This window comes from Hetaerina americana, unplaced genomic scaffold (assembly GCF_022747635.1).
Source record: "Hetaerina americana unplaced genomic scaffold, ioHetAmer1.1.p SCAF_27, whole genome shotgun sequence".
Classification (NCBI taxonomy): domain Eukaryota; kingdom Metazoa; phylum Arthropoda; class Insecta; order Odonata; family Calopterygidae; genus Hetaerina; species Hetaerina americana.
The window spans coordinates 2,063,596-2,086,233 of NW_027286841.1; the positions used below are offsets into that span (position 1 = coordinate 2,063,596).

Below are 22,638 nucleotides of genomic sequence, written 5' to 3' on the forward strand. Positions count from 1 at the left end.
GCGTGACAAATGGTGCCCACATTGAACAATTGCTGGAAAAACTTTTCAATTTCTCTTTCATTTGATATATGACTTATAATTTTAAGTGGACTGCAATAAACACTACAAAGTCTTAAAACCTCAATATTTATTATGAAAACACTCCGTATAAAGACAGTGATCAAGCCGAAGTTCGGTTTGATAGGTGATTGTGTGGTTCACCCAGTGCTAAGCCCTCCATGACGTGCAAAATTCACACATTAGCAGGGTGTTAAGGGGCCGGTTCCTTTCCCTGAGTCGGTTATGGTTTCCTAAGAAGATCGGGGACCCGAAAAATCACATAGCTTGGTTAAGGTTAAGGGTACCCAGAGAGGTTTGCCCGGGAATCGAACCCGGGTCCCCTGTTTACTACCGATGGACTACCGCGACTCACGACACCCTGTGTAGTACACTATATTTGATTTAAAATAAAAATAATGATAAAAACACAATAATTAACGAGGAAGTACCCGAATTGCATCGAAAAAGAGATATAAAGAAGAAAAGATTAGGTAGGCATAAGCAATAGGTTCACTTGGGTGAATTCTTCTCGGGTCTTCCACCGGGTCAATGTCTCCATAGCTGCCGACGTTTCGATTCCCGACTCGGTCATCGTCATCAGGGCTTCTGATTGCCCTGATGACGATGACCGAGTCGGGAATCGAAACGTCGGCAGCTATGGAGACATTGACCCGGTGGAAGATCCGAGAAGAATTCACCCAACTAATACGCCGGGAAAGCATCAGATCTTTCAATAGGTTCACTTATTAAATTCCCGCGCGACGAAGCAAGGCTGACCGCGAGAGAGGAGTGTCCACCCCCCCCCCCCTTGGGTTGCAGTGTCCCTTGATGACCCCTCCTCCTCTGCTTTCAGTGAGCGGGGTGGCGTACCCGGGTGAGTTCCTGGCCATCCTGGGCTCGAGCGGCGCCGGCAAGACGACCCTCCTGAACGCCCTCACCTTCCGCACGACGCCGGCCGTGGTCATCGAGGGTGGACTGAGAGCGCTCAACGGCGCACCCCTCGCCTCCTCCCACGCCCTCGCCTCCCTCTCCGCCTACGTGCAGCAAGACGACCTCTTCATCGGCACCCTCACCGTCCGGGAGCATCTAGTGTTTCAGGTAAGAGCTCCGACGGCGTTGAAGGCAATGGTGCAGGTAGGCTCCGCCATTGAGCCCACGTCTACCCTTCGACTTGTGCCAGCTCTGCCCCAAAAGTAGTGCGACTTATTTTTTCTCGGATAGACAGCCGGAAGGGCGGTGGTTTCTCTGACTAGATTTGAGGAATGGGAGTCTCAGGAAAGGCTGTAAGCCGGTGGCAGTTAGCTCCCAGTCTTTGTGGAGTGCGCATCCTTCATTTGCGAAACCTCTAAAACATCACCTTGTTACTGGTCATGAACCAGTTATTGGAACAGCGCTGCGCTATCAAATTTTGTGTGAAACTGAGCAAAACGGGGATAAAAACTTATGACATGCTCAAAGCAGCTTATGGTGATAACATCATGGGTACATCGGGTGCTTTTGAGTTCCACAAGTTGTTTCGGAAAGGTAGAGAAGATTTTGAAGACGTCGAAAGTTCTGGAAGCCGTTCAACCTTTAAAAAAAAACGAAAATCTTGCAAGAGGCTTTGTTCGACAGGGATCGCAGATTAAGTGCCCGTATGGTTTATGACGAACTTGGCATTCTTAAAAGTGACATGCATCGACTTGAGACGAACATAAGGAAACTAGCACGCGGATCTGCCAAGAGTATCTCGACCATGTGAGTGAGAATCCAAGTTTTGTAGATAATGCCCTACCAGACTTCTTCCGCGCTTCTCAAATCCTTGCTGAAAGGACGTCACAGCGGCTCGGTCAAAGAGTTACGCCAAGCAGTGGCGAGGGGGGGGGGGTTTGGCAGAATTCCGGGCGCCGTCGTCCAGAAGGCGTACGAGGAGGCGTGGAAAACCCGTTGGCAGCGGTGAGTGGACGCACAATGGGACAACTTCGAAGACTTTTGAGCGAATTTATCAATTTACCAATTCTGGCCATATATTTTTTTGATCTACTCAGTTTTTTAACTTTTGGGACAGACTTTGTATGAAAGTCAGTCAAATGAAACCCAAACACCCGCTGCATCGTGACCGTGGAATGGTTTCATTCAAAAGTAATGACCAGAAGCATGTTGATACATTTATCCCGCTGGGAGACGAGACGATCAATTCCAGTGTTTTCGGAGATGGAGGCAGGTCGCTCCACACACTCTTGCACTTCCTCGTCCGAGTGAAACCGACGTCCACGACTGCTGTCTTTCTTTGAGTCGCCAAAGGTGTGAAGACCACAGCAAGGCGAAAGATCAGTCGGGCTGTACGGGAGATGCTAAAGTTTTCAAGGATAAGGCCATTAATCTACCCTATCACATCAGGGGTAATAGCTCGACGGCCCTGTCCTGGGTGCGCATTGCCCTGCAGTGTAATGTGCGCCCTTCTCGGAATCTCCCACTCGTGCACACTCGTCAAGGACAAGCAGTGCATGCACCATAGCACCACAGCAAGCGAAGAATGATGAATTTCAGCTCTCTACTCTGGCACCCACAGCCACCAGAAAACGAATCACACCTCTCTGCTCTTCCTTACTTGCCTCTCCATTTCTACAGCAACACACCAGGCACCAGTCCGCGCACCAACAAGGACATACCCCAACAAGAACTGTGTGCACCTGCGGGTTATACGACTATGCAGTCCTCCTCCTGCCACAGCGATGGCAGTGTCGATACGTAACTACGGTATTGGTACATTACGAGCGAACATTGTGTGTTTTTGTTATGGCAGTTGTTCGGCTTTCATTTGACTGCCCCTCATATGAGGTCGCCAACTGCATTTAGCTTCAGAGTCATAACATCCCACTGTTTTAGTGCGTAGCCAATCTGCACTCTTTATTTTTGCCTTAATTTACCTAGTGTCCCTGATCCCATATATTGAGTGCTAATTTTGGAGTACTTGTTCACATAATTTTCCTCCTTGCTCAGGCCCTCGTCAGAATGGACAAGGGAATCCCGTACAAGCACAGGATGCAGCGGGTGGAGGAAGTCATCTCCGAGGTAAGTTAACTTTGCAGCTAACTTAAAATGGCCACTTAGAGTGGCCACGAGGCGTTACTTTTAGCACAACTCTTAAGAAAAATTGTGACACAGTACTTTGACACAGACATTTATAATACTAAATAGCGAATTGTCCTAATAGTGATGGTTATTTCATTCATTCAAATGAATTTTAGGTAGCCAAAAATCTTCCCTATGGTCGGGAGAGTTCAAAGTGGGCTCTGTCATAAACTGCGTCATGGACGGTGTTGAGAATATAGTTGGAGAATAAAAATTAGCCCAAAATTTAAGGATAAAGGAACATTTGATAAAAATACGAGGGTCATCCGGAAAGTAGTACCCGTTCGTGCCGCATGAAGTGCTGACGACGCGAGTAGCCGCTGGACGAGGTCAGATAGCTTCAGTGGCTTGTCTGCCTTCTCTGAGCCAAGTTGCGTGACGCTAGCATTGCCTGTGTTGTTTCTGTGATTGTTTACAATGTTTAAAAAAATTGAGAACGCCGCCAGTTGTGAAGTGAGGGCAGTGATTAAATTCCTCAATGCAAGAAACGTTCGCTCATGTGATATTCATCGCCAATTAAAGGAGGTGTATGGAGACAATGTAATGGACGAGTCGTCTGTTCGGCGGTGGTGTCGCAACTTCAACATGGGGAGGGGGAACACACACGACGATGAGTGTTCGGGGAGACCGTCTGTCATTACAGACCAACTGGTGAGCTCAGTTGACGAATTCGTGAGGAACGATCGGCGCGTCACAATTGATGACATCTGTGAGCATTTTCCCAATGTTTCTCGAACAATTGTTCATGAATGAATGACTTTTTGGCAGGAAAAAGATTTGACAGCGATGAAGAACTTAAAGAAGGAGTGACCCTGTATCTCAATGAGCTGGCGGCGAAGGACTATGCAGCAGGAATACAGAAACTTGTCACACGTTATGACAAATGCCTTAATTTGCTTGGAGATTATGTTGAGAAGTAGTTTAAAGTATCCTCTTTCAAATAAAATTTTTTATGTTTGTTAATATTTACTTTTGTGTCTTTATTTCACGAACGGGTACTACTTTCCGGATGACCCTCGTATTACACCCTCTGTTGAAACTAAGTGTTTGAGTGATAATATTTCACATTATCTTAAAAAGTAAAACATTGATCAAATATTGCAAATCAGTAAAATACACTGATTATCTGTCTTTTTTATAGCGTATAGCTTATAATCTGATGATTACGGTTTTGCACATGTTTGTTTTAAGTAGAGCTGTTTGATTGAAAAAAAGCTGTGTCTACAACAAATATTTGGCTGAATATCATTTGCGCATCCAGTTTATAATTAATTCACAACACCTAAATGTATAATAAATCAAAATATTATTCGTGCTGTAAGAGTGGGTTCGACTATGAGTAGTATTTAGGTTAAGTTAAAATTAACTTTCATACGAGGCAAACGGGCGTAACGTGAGGTTGAGCTCAAACTGAATTATGATTGCTTCATAGGTGCTGTCTTTCTCTCAATACGAATCAGAGCGCGGATGTTAAAAATGCATGCTTCCCTGCATTCCTTAGGGGATTGGATAATCATATTAATCTCCATTTTGGGAAGTCATTGTCAGTGTGAAAACAAGATGCTGTGCGTATTCAATACACTCTAGGATATGCCAACTTGGATTCGTGTGACAATAATTACATCGTGAATTACTCGCAATATTTAACCAAGTGAGCGGAATAGCCGTCCTCCTTAGATAATATTTCACTGAACTCTAATTTTTTTAATTACTCGATTGAAATAATTATTTATATTGTTTAAGTTTCCCAGTGAAAATATATCTGTAAACCTGAAAATGTCACTAAACTTGCTCCCCATCCTCTTGTAGATGATTCTGGGAAACGTTTTAGCTGCGTGTGAAATTAAATTTATTGTTCTGTCGCCCTCATTTATGGCTGCCAAACCCCCTTTTTAGGAATAGAATCAAGCACTGACCTGGCAAAATCTTTAGGCTAAATTCATCTTTCATAAATACTGCGAATCAGCCCATATAATATCTTCCTCCCACGTTTTTTTCAAACGATTTCTTAGGTACGCTAGAATTTTATCCACCTACACAACGTTCTTTTACTTTGAGTGTATTAATTTCCTAGCCAAATCTCGATGGAGTATAATATGCTTGACATAAGCTTTCGCCACATGCATAATATTCTCTTTCTGTGTTTAAAAAGGCTTTTTTTCTTTTCTATACAGTTCATATACATATTTTCACTCTTTCTTGAACCTTACCTGATTCAATTAATAACTTTCTTGGGTTATTTGTGGCATATGTACTGACTTCTTACCCTCTGGTAGTGCTTTCACCTTCCAGTACAGTACAATAATTCTACCTTTCTTTTGTAAACCTGCCAATGCCCTCACACTGCGTCTTCCAGCACGCATCTTTCGATTTATTAGTTTCCCGCCTCAGTTTACCATTCAATTCTTTTTACTTCCTTCCACCGAACTCTGTATTTTCTTCCATTTCCGTCTCTATTTGGTCTTTCTAAACAACTGGTTTGTAGTCCATGGTTTCCTTGTCCTTTTCCTGTTAAAAGTTCTTATAGTTTCGTTTCCAGCTTTCAATATCCCTTTTTTGATGTATTCCCATTTTTTCCTCCATAGCGCCAAACATAATTCCCTCACTCATGGTTTTCTCAAAAGCTTGCTGATATTTCTTCCTTCACAATCCAGTTAATGCTTTCACATTCCATTTTCTAAACCGTCTTCTCAGTTTTATCATTTGAAATCTTCGGTTTCACTTCTCTTACTACAATATGTCCTGAATCTTCATCAGCTCTTGGGAAATCGTGCGGATGGATCACGCTGTTCCTAAATATGTGTTTAACAATTAATTAGTCTAACTGATACCTTTCTGAGCCAACATGGTATTTTCCATGTACACCTGCGCCTTTTGCGATGTCTAAACCAAGTGTTGGTGATGACTAACCCCTGTCTCCTGCAGAACTCAATTGCTTTCTCTCCGCGGTCATTCCTCGTGCCTAAAGCGTAGTCCTCCACCTCATCACCATCTCTTCCTCCGCCTACCGTCACATTCAAATACCCCATCACTATCAAATGCTTCCCTGCAGAAGCACACGCGATTATACCCTCTAACCAATTAAAAACCCTCTTCTTCCTCCCCATGATTACTAGGTGGTATGTATACCTAAACAATATCCAGTTCGTCAGTTCCGCTTTTATTCAAAATTATTGCAAGTCCTCGTTGGCCATCGTCCGCTTCGCTGTGTAAATATTACTGTATAACTATTATTCCAATAATCCCCGCTATCCTTCCATCTCACCTCGCATCAACCAGAAATGTCTTTATTTCCCCTATCTCTCGCTTAACATTCTCCAATTTCCCTGTCCTCATCATTGTCCTAACATTCCACGTTCCTATTCTTACTAATTCGGTCTTCTTCTCCTGGGTCTTCTGTCCTGCTGCTGTCGGTTTTCCCTTGCAAGGGTTTCGTGGGATGACGACCGCGGAAGCCTTGCCCTCTCCGCTGCCGGGCACGACACACGGCCGATTGGGCCGAGTCCCGTAGTTGCCAGGACTCACTCATATTCTGTAGTGTCCATCATTATGTTCTTGGGAGTGATAATTGAGGTGGTTTCCTGTTGCCTTCCTTAATAGTGGTTTTCACGTGACACCATTACTCAACGGTTGCCCCACTGGGGTCATACGCCTTTACAGCCGCCTCACTGAGGAACAGACGCTGCGTGGACTACCTTTCGTCGAGCTCCTATTCTCCTAGCTTTACCTATCTTGCATGGATGACCCTACTAGGATCCCTGTGGTACGCACACGCTCCTTTGGAAACCACAAGCTAGGGAATATTAATCTGTCCTAATTGATTGGAAAAATTTAATTTGTATTAAAGCTAGTGAATACCTGATAAACCTCATTTTCAAAATTAAATGTATTGCATAGCGCAGGATACAGTTGTCGAGCAGTGAGAAGAACTCATAGTTAAAAAATCAAGCACATTAGAACTTAAATAGGCGTAAAGGGTAGTTCTGCATACACTTACATAAATATTGTAGGCAATACATGAATAAATCATATGTGCGTTTATAAAGTACCGGGGTTGAATTCCACCGCACGACTAGTTCGCAACGAGCATTCCCAATGTGTTCCCGAACGCCCATTCCCCGTTGTCATTTGGTGAGGTGTGCCTGAGAGCCGATGAATTCGCACATGCACTGAACATTGACCCCATGCTCTAATTGTCAGCGGGCAAATCCTCGCCCTCTTTCCCCCAAACTCAACTCTGTCTTTTCTTCCCCCCGTCATCACCACCCTCCGCCGCCCGTACATCGCTTGCAACCAGTTGGCGCTGACCAAGTGCCAGGACACGCTGATCGGTGTCCCCGGCCGCATCAAGGGCATCTCCGGCGGCGAGATGAAGAGGCTGTCCTTCGCTTCCGAGGTGAGCCCGAGTCAACGCTCTCTTGCTCTGCCCCAGCGATGCCTCCGAGCACAAGTGCCTGCTGTATTCATTTATTGGCGAGATGTATTTGCATATTACTTTTCACTTCGTCAGCTATTCTTTCAAAAAATACCAGTATATAAAACAAAAGAATTAATTAGAAAGTAAATCACACATTTTCTTGACGTGACAGTTATCTGTTATTCTCCTGGGTATTGGGTATTTTTATGTGTATAAATGTGTATATATACATATATATACTTATATTAATATATATATACTTATAGTAATATATATATATATATATATAATATATATATAGAGTAGGTCGCGGCAGTCCAGGGGGTAGAGCGTTGGAATGCTGACAGGAGGGTCCTCGGTTCGATTCCCGGGCAAGGTACTCTGGGCACCTGCAGTTCCACCCAAGCTAAAGTGATTTTTCGGGTACCAGGTCTTTCTGGGAAACCATAACCCAGATGGGAGACTCCCATAACCATAAATGGGAGAGAAGAAACTCAAGTTCATCCTCTCCATTGAGAAAGGTGCTTTTGCCACTGAAAACTCGGAATACGTGTGAGTTTCATTTGCGTGCTTCTCTGTGTTATTATTCCCTTGTGCTATCTTGGCGCATATTATATATATATATATATATATATATATATATATATATATATATATATATATATATATATATATATATATACACATATATTGTATGTATATGTCTATATATATGTCTGTATATATTAATATATACATAAATAAATATATATATTTGTATATATATATATACATGTGTGTATATGTGTATATAAATAAATAAATATATATATATATATATATGTATATGTATATATATATATTTATTTATTTATTTATATACACATATACACACATGTATATATATACAAATATATATATTTATTTATGTATATATTAATATATACAGACATATATATAGACATATACATACAATATATGTGTATATATATATATAATGTGCGCCAAGATAGCACAAGGGAATAATAACACAGAGAAGCACGCAAATGAAACTCACACGTATTCCGAGTTTTCGGTGGCAAAAGCACCTTTCTCAATGGAGAGGATGAACTTGAGTTTCTTCTCTCCCATCCTATCTTGGTGTACATTGCTATTCACATCCGTGAGACTTTCATTTTCGTTATATATATTTGTATATATATATATATATATATATATATATATATATATATATATATATATATGTTAATTATTTTTAAGCGCCTGTGTAAAACCTTAATGAAATACGCATGCAAAGTATTTCATGTACTCGACGTGCTGTCATCCTTTGCTCTTGACAGTAATACACTCATTACGGTGTTAGTGAGAAACATTACATGCACAGCATAGTAAAACTGATTTTCTTAAGTGAATTAGTCTCATTACTAATTAAACTCATAATTCTCCTTATTATTGCATAAATGACTCTAATCAATCAACATAGCGCAAGAGATATTCTAAATTCGACCAAGTATCTCTAGTTTGAAAATGAAGAAGGGGGAGGTTCTCGGCCCTCCCGATTGCCGAATTTCCTTTAGATGCAAAGCAGGAGAAATTCGCCCTTTAAATGCCTTCAACCTTCTCCCCCCTTTTTTGCGCCCCCTTATTGATGGTTCCCCCCCCCCCGGGGTCGTTTGCTCGCGCTAGGTGCTGACGGACCCGCCGCTAATGTTCTGCGATGAGCCCACCTCCGGCCTGGATTCGTTCATGGCCTACAACGTGGTCAGCGTCCTCAAGGGGATGGCGCGCAAGGGCAAGACGGTGGTCTGCACCATCCACCAGCCCTCCTCCGAGGTGTTCGCCCTCTTCGACAAGGTGCTCCTCATGGCCGAGGGCAGGGTCGCCTTCCAGGGCACCACCAGGGACGCCTGCACCTTCTTCCAGGAGTGAGTCACACCCCACCCCGGAGTCACTCCGTTTTTTTCCTTTTAATTGTTTTGTTCAAATTTTAAAAAATATTTTAACGCTAGTAAATCTTTATAAATTAATACACACAGATTTAATTGTGTTATAATATGTCCACGCAATCACCTTTTCACAGGAATTAACGAGTCTCATGACATCATCCAACCGGCGAGAAAGTTGGTTGTCCGACCGAAATACAAGTATTTTAACAAAACAATTATATAATACATGTACAGTATAATAGTAGACGTATGCAATGCTTGTATTCAAAGAAAAAATTGCCAGTGTTCTCTTTTTTATATTTGTGCAGACTTTTACACCTGTGGCTACACTCACATAGTGTATAGAGTGTGAATAGATACATTAACATAAATAGGATATATACATATATGTATTTATATATATATATAATTATATATATATATATATACATATATATACACACACACACGAACACATGGATACAATTATCATTGTTCTTTGCAGTTTACTAGTAAAGATGGTGTTACCAAACCTCTTTCCCCTCAAATGAGGCACATCTTCAATCCTGACCTCGCGTTCCTTTTCTACCCTGAACCACCGACACTAAGGGTATGGGTTTTCCATGAATGCGCTGAAAACGCCCTCAACCCCCGACCTCGTGAGCCGTAAATTCCTCCAATTGCTCTTCCGAACAATAAATAATACATAAACCCCTACTACATAGACTGCATACAGTTCAGGTGAATCTTGCATTTTCGAGAGTGACCTCTCTTCTCATTCACGTTTCACTACCATCCTCACCGACATCATAAACCTTCGCCGGAGTCTCAAACCGCAAGTATTCTGGATCTAGCAATGTGCCACCTGGTCAACATTCTGGCTCCATACGCGCAACAATTTCCATCGCGCTCAGTTGTCCCAAGAATCCGAACCTCTAGCACTCAACCCAAAAGGGTTACATTTCCGCAAACCACCTCCCATCCATAATTATTAGTCCCCCGAACCCCCCTCCCTCCGCGACTACCCCCCTTGGCGACGCACACCCCTCACCCCAGTGTCGCCCTGCAGGCTCGGCGCGCCCTGTCCCAGCAACTACAACCCGGCGGACTTCTTCGTGCAGCTGCTGGCCGTGGTGCCGAGCCGCGAGGACTCCTGCCGCCAGGCCATCGACATGATCTGCGACACGTTCTCCGCCTCCGAGGCGGGCGTGAGCCTGGAGAAGGAGGCGTCGGCCGCCGCCACCATCAAGGACGGCGGAGGCCTCATGGTCATCGGAGAAGACATTGACGACTTCCTGGGAGAGAAGCGCTCCCCCTACAAGGCTGGCTGGTGCGCGCAGTTCAGGGCCGTCTTCTGGAGGTCCTGGCTCAGCATGATCAAGGAGCCCATCCTCATGAAAGTGCGCGTGCTGCAGACGCTGGTGAGTGGTGCGGCAGTCTTCGGCTCCTCTCGGGGAGGAAATCCATGAATGGGAAGGGATGAAGACTTAGGAGGTTGCGTATAGTTTGCGTTAACCTGGCCGATACATAACGTGTAATCTAGGCTAGCGCTCGCGAACGAGTCGAGTTAAGAATGATGACCATCGTAGGGACTATTTTTTTGTGTTTCTGTATTTAGTATCCTGCAAGACCCGGCTAGGGTTTGTGGCAGGGGCTGAATACACACCAACTAATTTTTATCCGAACGTGACCCTACCGCAGTCGGACAATGTTATTATGACCCCATATCGTTCGCGGAAAAAATGACATCTTAAATCTATCTATTCGACACTTGATCTCTCTAATTTTACCGGCATGATCTCTCCTACCGTCGTACGATGGGGGTAGTAATTCATTTTTCATATCATCATCGCTAAAGAGGTATCCATTTAATGTATGCAAGAGTTTATATCTGTCAGTTAACCACCGCTCCGTGAGTGATTCCCAGCCTAGCTGCTCTTATATTTTGGATACACTACTAAGTTTATCATAATAACGTTTTACAAGTCTAGCTCCTCTACACTGCACGCGATCCGATTCGGCGATCAATCAATTGTTTGGCGCCTAGCGTGAGCGTTGCCCGAGGTGCGGGGAGAAAATTGGCCTCAATAAAACTAAAATGATGAAATTCTCAAGAATTACGAAGATTAAACATTAGAAAAGGGAATTGATAAGACCACTTTGAATAGTTCACATTTCTTTTTCCATGAAACTACGGGAGATGGCACGAAAGTAACTTTTTAACGGATTCATTTGATAAATGCGTATTTCAAGGCAAATATTTATTTTCAGAGAGTAATAATCATTCACCTTGACCGGGATTCGAACCCGGATCCCTCAATGTCCGGAAGGAAAACCGCGTTCAACTCACATTGCCTGAGAGAGTCGTGTAGATGGTCCATGTACATTTGTTGGGAGGGAGCGCTGTTGTAGAGACGGAGGCCACGGACTGAGAGTGAGATTGGGATGGAGCTTTGGGTGTGTGATGGGTGTCAGCTGTTGAAGTGGACGTATTGATGGTTGTAGGTCGGTTTTAAATGTGAACTGAATGTTAAATTTGTTATTTTGGATGTGAATGTTGACATTGAGGAAGGAAATACTTGTGTAAGAAATTGATGAAACGAAAAATACCGACGTCCTTTATAATATTTTATTAAAAATAATAAATGCGATGTTTCTCTGACCACTAATAACTTATGAGCAGCACCAGTGAGAGTTGCCATTTTTTGGAAGGACGTATTTCCGGAAAAATGACGATGAAGTAGAAGTTACCGCTGCAATGGATAGTTATATTCATAGATGCCTTGGTGGAATTCTTAGAGTACCTCGGGGTTTATTCCACTATGAAGGCAGGGCCATCTTGCAGCTTGAGACGTGCTTACGTTACCCTATCGATAATATCTATCCCGCCTCGTTGCAAGACACGTGGTCCAGGGGCAATCACGCTGGGGATCCAACATCTACGTAATACGCCGCAAGCCACCTCAATGGCGCGTGGCGGGGGGTGTTAAGTCACCACCAGCAAAAGTGGATAAAACCACATGCCAAATCAACTTATTCATGCCAATCTACACCCTCAGAGGCGTATGTATAGTCATGAAAGGCCTTTTTTTACTTTTTTTACACCCATGCAGATATATTTACTATCAACCTACATAGACATTTACCTACAAATATACTTAAAGTCTACGCAGCCCTTAATTTTGTCCTGGCTTTTAAATAGAATAACTCTAATATTTCTGTAATGACTTTAATTTCTTACCATAATGATTCCAGCGGCCGTGGTAGCCGAGAGTTCTTGACCACGGCCAGTGCTTAACGTTTGCCGCAATATTTCTTTTTAATCCATCGACTCTGATTTGACTGCTATAATCGCTATTTTAGACGAGGAAGAAAGAAATCAAGAAGACAAGAAATAAAAAGGAGTATTATGGGTCACTTTGTTTTAGAAATCAGGAAATATGTGGGCAAATAGTATGCTCATTATATTCTATTGGTAAACAAGGAGAGCAAATTCTTCCGAGGTTTTCGCATGACAATTGCCTCCTAGTAGTGAAATAGAGAGCTAGCTACGAGGAAACATTCTTTCAGTGAAACGCTGTCGGAACGTGAAAGTGCATGATTTGTATGAAAAGTATCGGGAAAGGTTTCTTTAAAAATGGATATACATGTTTTTAAGATATTACTAATATGCCTCTAAATTCTTCAAATTACATCCCTTGAGCGTCAACACAATTTTGCCAGCGGCTTTTCCACGACTCGAAGGCTCCCTGGTCGGCGGATTCCGGAAGGTCCTTAAGTGTACACATGCAAGCTTCTTTGGCGGCACTTAGGGTCCGTTGGTGACGTCCTTTGATGGATGGTGGATGTCACTTTAATAGGAATATTTATCTGCCAGTGATGAGTCGAGACTGTGAGGGGGTTGGTTGGAAAATTGTGAGGGTGTCGTTGCGCAAGGTCTTCACAAATAGACATTCCATACTGCTCTTGCTCGCCCTTCAAGACAATAGGGACGAGTGCAAAGCAGATCTTTCACATCGCCAAATGTCCAGGGATAATAGTGTGTGCACTGTCATCCTATGCCAATACCAATTACGATCTTTGCGAGTATGCGCACACTTAACCGACACGGTCTGAATTCAGCACTTAAAGAACACGTCAAGGAAAAAATTGTTACCGTTACTTTTTATACAAGCCTTGTACCTATATGTGCTCCACATACTACAACCGTAGCGAGGGAGCAAGTGTACTGAGTGTTCTATCTGAAAGGCACCCAGAAGTGTCTTTGAGAAAAGTGAGACCATGTTGCAAGGCGTAAGAGTAGCCAGTTCGAAATTTACTTGAAGAAGAAAGCAAGGGTAATTGTCCTTCATTAGAATTTATCGTTGTTATGACTGCATATAATAAGTCGACAATATCAGCATATCTGTAGTCAGAAGCAGAATTTTGAATGCATGCATGTGACTTCGGTTATAGCAATGTTGAGCATATTTAAACACTACCACCAGATGTCCTCACATTATCTGAATATCTAGATCGCATCCCAAATCCATTACTGGTTTTTCTGTCTGGAAAACTGTATCTTCCATGAAATGTGAAAATAGTTAGGGATCTTCAAGGGAATCCAATTGGAGCACAAAGTCACTGTTAGAGAAATTTGGAAGAAAATGAAGGTTTCGCTGATTGCTTTGCCAAAGTATGCTGTCTCATTATACCTCCATTCTGAGTGAATACGATTAGCAGAGCGTATGCGTTCTCTCTTATGTCCTCCCTTATCACCTACCCTTCCCACCTGGTGCTTGTACTCCCTGCCACACACCTTTTCGGTGGCTCAAGGGGTATTTATGTAGATGTCGAGCATGGGGTTTCAAAGGGAACCGAAACAAAATATCAGTGACACTATTGTTGGGATTCTGACTGAGAGGTTGCCTTCTAGAATGTCCATGTCCCTTTGTGAGCATGCTCTGGACCATTTCTTCGGTGAAAACCATGAAGTGTAACCCATGGAGTTTATATCACTTATCTACTTATAAGTAAGGTTCTAACATGAAGCTAAGGCTGTTAATGGAAAAATCCAAAGCTAAGTAAGTTCCAAAGTAAGACTCATTTATTAATTACATTGATAATTTCAAAATGCCATTAACCATGTCGTTGATAAATTCCAAGAAACTGCGGGAGATGCCGCCACAGTAACTTTTAACGGAGTCATCCGATAAGTGTGTATTACAATGCAATACATTCAGAGTGTAAACATAATTGGCTTTGACCGGGATTCGAACCCGGGATGAACCTTTGATGTCCGGCCGAATGCTTTAGCCAGTTAAGCTATTGAGGCGTCCTCTTAAACTTTTTTTCAAAAAATTCAGAGTTTAAGAAGACGCTTTGATAGCTTAACTGGCTGAAGCACTCGGCCAAATATCAAAGGTTTATCCCGGGTTCGAATCCCGGTCAAAGCCAATTATGTTTACACTCTGAAATCTTTTTATTGCATGGAGTTGATGTTGAGCCATTTCCGTCTTTGAAATTGACACCTTCATTTTTCCGTCATCACACTTACTGATCAATAGGGGAGGCAGCAGCGGAGAAGACAGAGGCAAAAGGTTGCAGATGTACTTGGAAAGCATGCGACCTATGATGATGACCCTGTTCATGGTTTATTCATTTTTTTCTCATTAATATGAAAACAGCATCTTGGCCTTTACATCGGAATTTTTAACTATGATATAACAACACAAACAATTGCAAACACCCAAGCCCTTAATGGAGAGAAACCCTGCTAGGCGGGAATCGAACCTCTGGGTTAGCAAGCGAGGACGTTATCCTCGCCGTCACCGGACATCCTACTAACTAGTTAATTATGTGTCCCAAGATCCATCCATTTAGTCTTCCTTATCGCGCTCCATTTCGCCAAGTCCACCTCTTCAGCATTATTTCTCTTGTATCGAAAACATTAACTGAGTTAAATAATCGGATCTCCTATCTCGATTCAATGACATAGCAATATTCTATTTTTTATCTATGGCTTTTGTCGTACACTGCAGAAGGCAGGGATCACTGCCATTCAACTACAGTGATCAACCAATCGGGAGGTTGGTTTCCATTGGCGGGAGGTAAGGACTCTCACACCAACAAAACCTAAAGGCGTGAAAAGTGCACGGTTTTGGAATGAATGGGGGACAGGTACGTGACACCATTCAGTCACTTGATGAGGTGCTAACAGCTTAGTGAGTAGCCGAGGCGTCCAACTATGTCGCTCGGGCCTGAGTCGCGCGCTCTGCTCTCCCTAGGCCACCAGAAAACACTCACGAAAGAGAAATTATATAATTGTTGCGAAGTTTTAGAAAGCGCGTCTAAGAGTTTTTCTCGTCTTAGAGCAAGCGGGTCAGGCCAGGCTTTAGAAAGGCCCATGAGCCTCGAGTTTACTTTGGATTGAGACTAATCATTGAAATGATCACTGCGTCGAAATATTTATTTATTACATGGAACGCTGAAAGCCACCGTTGAGGTGTGTGGCAGGGGTTGAGTGCACACTAGACTACTTTTGATGCAAAATACGAGCATCTACTTTTCCCCTCTAGCAGGGACTGACAACGCGTTATTCTGACCCCTATACCTTCAAGGAAAAAATATCATCTTGATTCTATCTGTTCTAAACTTAGTCTCTCTAATTTTATTGACATGATCTCTCCTACCGTAGTACGATGTCGGTTATAATACATTTTCAGCATCACTGTTAAAGACATGTCCTTCCAATTTATGCAAGAGCTTCAATCTGTAATTCAACCTTTGCTCCATGAGCGATTATCAGCCTAGCTGCTCTAATATTTTTTATACGCTACTAAGTTTATCATAACAACATTTTACAAATCTAGCTCCTCTACGCTGCACGCGATCCAATTCGGTAATCTACTGATAGTCACAGTACAGTACCTGGAATTCCTTGGGAGACAAAAGCCCTTCCACAACTGCGAGGGTGTAGCATTTGCATTGGATACACTAAATTAAGTTTTGGATGCCCCCTTCATTAGCTGAAAATAAGCGTTTGGGTTTTAATGTTCGGTAAAAGACATGAAGTGAATTCAACTAACTACCTTCCGCACTGCATTTCTTCAATTTTCGCTAAAATGCCATTACGCACACGATAACCACCAATGAGTTTATAAAAACCCCTCCAAGAGAGATACCGGTCGCGGGAGGTATTCTTCGTACCGCAGACGTCTTGGCAACGCTCGCTCACCGTGCCAATGACCTCGAGCCTTCAGGCCTCCGTTACGTAAAAGTCGCACGCTTACGTAAAGGACTTCCCTCGCCCGCGTCATAGTTTTGTCGACCTCCTTCCAGATCCATCGCCGAAGGACTAGCCCTGAACTGCCCGCGCCGCTCCATTCAAAACCCCTTGCGCAACAAAATGCTTCTTCGGTAGCCACAGGCACGCTCTGGTGATTGGAGTTGAGATTTTGTCGGTCGGAAACGTAAATCTGTGATGAAAAAGACAGGGAATGTGGCAGGGGGATGGAAAATATATGGGGGCAAGAAGAAGAGTCGAAGGAATAACTTGGATTGCGGAAGCGAGAATCGAATGTCTCATCGGATGGGGATGGACAGTCTTTAATAAGAGATTGTCGTGAGGGAATTCGACGAGTGTTTGATGTGTGGTCGTCCCACGAAAGGAGGGAACCGTAGTACGATTATTACAGGTACTCTGGGTTTCCGTGGTCTTCTTGGGGGTCGATGATCGATTGCGTCGTACATTTTTATCTACGGCATCATTTTTTATCAATGTTTTATTATTCATTCCATTTTTTGGGGGTACCCCACAGTTCTTTCCCACTTTGCATCCACTCTAAGCGGCTCTGGCAATGAGCATAACAGAGTACTGCCTCATTTTATACCCTGGGTGACCATAGATGCCATTTGGAGAAATATGTACGGCAGAGTAATTATAGCGCGACGAGAAAACGTATGAGAACACAGAAAGGTTGGCTGATGAAAAAGGCTGCAAAGAAGACGGCAGAACTATCGAAAAAAGTACACACACCCCATTACGATTTCTAGGGTCAAACTTCGTCTATAAAGCTTATCACGATCCTACGGAAGAGGAATGCGTATATATTTTCGTCGTAAATAATGGTTAACTGCTTTAAATACGTCCATTTCATATGTGAATGTAGAATAGGGTTGTGAGTGAATGATTTTAGGTAGAACCATTTCTTCTTTTTAATCGGCCAGTAAGTCAGGACAGACGACGGAAATGACGCAAAAAGTGTCGTCACGTATATTTTAGAGGGCGCGCGCGTCTCTGGCGAGAGGACTCAAGTGAGCGACATCGCCTCGGTACGAAACAATGTCGAGCTACCGGCAGTGACATTTGCCCAAAGAGCTCATCAAACGGCGATGTGGAGATTGAGCGGAAGCAAACGCCATTTCAGGTGGCCACGCCGAATGGGTTGAAATCGAGAACGTCCCCAGCATCAGTACCCTGAAGCAGTGTTTAATTATTCATCAAAATTTCAAATTTAATCCATGCCCACTAATATGAAAGACAAACTGAAAGATTTGGGATATTCTCCATCTCACAAGTATTTGTTGTGAGCGCAAAAATGCAATAGAACTGTGAGTATTTATTTTTGCCATATTAAACTATGGTATATTATTAGAGTCCTGGGTACATGTGATTAAAAGTTCAATGAGAAATGTTATCTGTCGCTGGTTAGGTCTCATTTATAGATTATGCTGCCAGTATATGGGATCCTCACGAAGTCGGATTCATTGGCGAATTGGATCGCGTGCAGTCAAGAGGAGCTAGATTTGTAAAACGCTGTCACGATAAACATAGTAGCGTATCCAAAATATTAGATCAGCTAGGTTGGGAATCAAACACGGAGCGAAGGTTAAATTACAGATTGAAGCTTTTGCATAAATTGGGAGGGCATCTCTTTAGTAATGATATTAAAAATATATTATTACCCCCACCGTACTTCGATAGGAGAGATCATGTCAATTAAATTAGAGAGATCAAGTGTATAAAAGATAGACAGAAAATGCCTTTTTTTCCACGGACGATTAGGGATCAAAATTAAATAACGTTTGTCCGACAGCGCTAAGGGTAAAATGTATTCTGTGCCTGGAGTATTCCGGTGTGTAAGCACCTACTGCCACCCACCCTGAGGAGGCCTGCAGGGTACCTTGTATGGATGAATGCGAATGAATGAATGAAATCACTCCGACCGAAGCGGGGCATTTACGCGTCCGGGAGACAAGCTGGCGTTGGCGGGGAGGGGGGCCTCGGCAAGGGCGACGCGTCGTCCGACGGTGTGCGCCCGAGGGAGGCGATAGGATCCTATCAGGGTTTGATCATGACAGTGTGTGGGGCGATGTTTTCAATCAAGAGGATATTATCTCTATGATGATATGAACGGTTTGACGGATACGACGGGATTATCGATGAATAAATCCACGATACCGACGAAATACCCGAAATATTTAAATGACTTGACGAACTTGAAAATTATCCCCATTTGAGGTGTCGTAGCTACCGCGATATTTATTTTATATCTGCGGATATTAATGAAAATGCATTTTGCACAGTGTTACACCCCTTTTTGCTGTTTTTTTATCGTATGGATTGCCTGCAGAGTTATTCTCCTCTTCCAGTTACGTGCTGAAAGTTTCACCTTGAAGGTTTATTCAGTGCATAAAATATTTCAATGAAATTCAGTCTCTGAAATATTTAACAGAAAAGAGCATTCATCGCCAAAGACGAGGAGTATAAATTAAATATTTCAATGATACTTTTTTTGATTGTATTTTCTTTTCAGCCACATGACTTTTGAATGAGATATAATAAATATGCTGATCCAAAGCCACGTTTGGAGATGACCTGTTGAATGTTCATTTTTAATTTGTCAAGTTGATATATTGTCATCACCAAATTACATTTTTTAAATATCCCTGAAAAGTCTCCTAATATTCAAATAGAGGTAATCAAAAGGCTTGTATGTTTTTCTCTGTTATGAACAAAACCTTTTTAATTATTATCATGAGGTAAGGATTTTAGCTTTTAAATTTATTTTTTGATATATTGAAAATCCTACGCGTAGAAAAATATTTATTAAAGTAGTGAGGGAAGGATTTTCGGAGTCTAAGCCCCTTTTTTCCCGTCACTTTTCCGTCGGTCTCAATAATTTTCAGCTTGCACTCCACCTCTTAATTATTGATATGTGTTGCGTTGAGACGCGCCTCAGGTGACTTCTTTTGTTTCTCCCCGCAGCTCGTCGCCCTGCTCCTGGGCTTCCTCTTCTTCGGCCAGGAACTCAGCCAAGAGGGCGTGATGAACATCAACGGCGCTCTCTTCCTCTTCCTCACCAGCATGACCTTCCAGAACGTGTTCGCTGTCATCAACGTGAGTCGGTCGCACCCTTTGACCCCTCCACTCACGCCTCCGCCGCCCTCTGACCTCGCCCTCGACCCCCCTCCCCCCGATCGGAGGGAGCCATTTCTTTGCGTGGAACGACTTCATTCTGAGGACTCTCGCCGACGCATGCGTTGACGAGGCAACCACTGCGATATAAGTGGCAAATGACAACCGAGTCGTGCACTGCTGGGAAAAAGGAGAAGAGGTCGGTCGCCGATGGCCGTACCTTAGAAATAGTGGTGGTGTAGTTGCTCAATGAACTGGCAGCCTGCGACCAGAACTATGAAAGTACCTCGGAAGTCGCTTGACCTCCAACTGCTATTATTGCTCTCGTTAGCGCTGCTACATCATCGATATACATATATATATATATATATATATATATATATATATATATATATGTATTTATTTATTTATTTATATGGGGATCGAGATGGTGCGGTGGCATTCGTACTGGTTTCCCACCCAGAGGGCCCGGGTTCAAATCCCGGCGGTGTTGAATATTTTTCAGTGGTATCTCGATTCCTACTTGAGGTGCTTTATGGAGGGCACTTTGAGTGAGTACGCCGTCCGTCGGATGGGAAGTTACCCTTCAGACCCTTGGCGCCTCTCGTTTAGAGTAGGCTAATGCCGACGCCGGGTTTCTCTCCACCCTTCATCTTTCCTGTCCATCCCCTATGACGCAAATGACCTCAGCAGTCGGTCGCCTCGCCTAAATACTACTACATACTATATATAGTATTCTATATGTGTGTGTATCTAATATATATATATGTATAAAACTTAGCACTAGTGGACACCGACAAAACACACAGACACACACAAACAAGAGACTCACTATTTTTCGAATTTTCGGTGGTCGTGGCCACCTTTATCAAGAGAGAGAGGGACAGAACTCTGTGCTCTCCCTCAACTCTGTTCTGTCCCTCTGTCCCTATTTATTTATTTATTTATTTATTTATTAGTAATCTACCGGTTAAGGTATGTTTTTGGATGGACGTAATTACTAATTACGAGGGTCATCCGGAAAGTAGTACCCGTTCGTGCCGCATGAAGTGCTGACGACGCGAGTAGCCGCTGGACGAGGTCAGATAGCTTCAGTGGCTTGTCTGCCTTCTCTGAGCCAAGTTGCGTGACGCTAGCATTGCCTGTGTTGTTTCTGTGATTGTTTACAATGTTTAAAAAAATTGAGAACGCCGCCAGTTGTGAAGTGAGGGCAGTGATTAAATTCCTCAATGCAAGAAACGTTCGCCCATGTGATATTCATCGCCAATTAAAGGAGGTGTATGGAGACAATGTAATGGACGAGTCGTCTGTTCGGCGGTGGTGTCGCAACTTCAACATGGGGAGGGGGAACACACACGACGATGAGCGTTCGGGGAGACCGTCTGTCATTACAGACCAACTGGTGAGCTCAGTTGACGAATTCGTGAGGAACGATCGGCGCGTCACAATTGATGACATCTGTGAGCATTTTCCCAATGTTTCTCGAACAATTGTTCATGAAATTGTTAAACACCATCTGCATTATGCAAAAATTTGTGCAAGATGGGTCCCTCGCGTATCTCAATGAGCTGGCGGCGAAGGACTATGCAGCAGGAATACAGAAACTTGTCACACGTTATGACAAATGCCTTAATTTGCTTGGAGATTATGTTGAGAAGTAGTTTAAAGTATCCTCTTTCAAATAAAATTTTTTATGTTTGTTAATATTTACTTTTGTGTCTTTATTTCACGAACGGGTACTACTTTCCGGATGACCCTCGTAAATAATTTGTGGCCCCTACCAAAACAAAACATCCTACTTAACATCAGGTCCCTCTTCAGCTCTGAGTACTTTCTTCCTCCCTCCATTCCGTCCAACATCCCTATCCTGTTCCTTCCCTTTCCTCGTTTGTCCAACATTCTACCCGCTATCACAGTCTTCAACATTCCACTGCCGGTCAATACCCCCTTCAGCCACTTTTTCTGCCTCCATAGGATTCCTCCCAACAAACCCCTCTCTTCGCCCACCATACCAAGTACTTCCTCGTTTGTTTTCTTCTCGGTCCATTTCACCCTCTCCATTCTTCTCCAAACCCACATTTCAAAAGCCTCCAGTCTACGTCTATCCTCCTGCTTCAATGACCACGTTTCCGCGCCGTGCATAGCTACGCTCCATATCAAAGTTTTTACGAGTCTTTTCTTAACATCCTTACTCAACGTCCCCGTCATTAACTCCCTCCTCTTTGTGAAAGCCTCTTTTCCTAGCGCAATTCTTCTCCTTACGTCCCTACTACTTTGACCGTGTTGGTCCAAAATACTTCCGAGATACTTAAACTGTTCTACCTGCTCTAGTTTTTGCCCTCCTATTTTAATGTTAAGCTTAGCCTTTTTCTTTCTAGGAAATCGCATAACCTTAGTTTTATTAATATTGATTCTCATCCCATACCTGTCGCACTGAATTTCCAATTCACCCAGCAATGCTTGCAACCCCTTGGCTGACTGACAAACTCAAGCTTGGTCATCAGCAAACCTAACTGATTTTACGAATTCCCCGCCCACCTTCATTCCTACCTCCAGTTGAGGGACCTGATGTAGAGTAGGATTTGTGTTTTGCTAGGGGTCACAAATTAATTAATTAGTAATTTAGTCCATCCAAAAACCTACCTTAACCGGTAGATTACCTTAAAAAAATAAATATATGGATGGAGAGAGAGAGAGAGCACTAGTGGAAAAAGGCAAAAACACAGAAACACACAAAAAAGAGACTCACTATTTTTTGAATTTTC

The 22,638-nt window shown here is 43.0% G+C and overlaps 1 protein-coding gene across 1 annotated transcript in view; it reads left to right on the plus strand.

Moving 5' to 3' along the window:
- Positions 1-22,638, plus strand: part of w (eye pigment precursor family transporter white) — a 167,880-nt gene that overhangs the window by 131,396 nt on the left and 13,846 nt on the right. The window contains exons 3-8 of the mRNA XM_071586895.1: positions 893-1,137; positions 3,022-3,093; positions 7,451-7,549; positions 9,236-9,474; positions 10,544-10,895; positions 19,724-19,855. Of these exons, the coding sequence (XP_071442996.1) occupies positions 893-1,137; positions 3,022-3,093; positions 7,451-7,549; positions 9,236-9,474; positions 10,544-10,895; positions 19,724-19,855 (1,139 nt within the window). The remainder of the gene's footprint in view (positions 1-892; positions 1,138-3,021; positions 3,094-7,450; positions 7,550-9,235; positions 9,475-10,543; positions 10,896-19,723; positions 19,856-22,638) is intronic.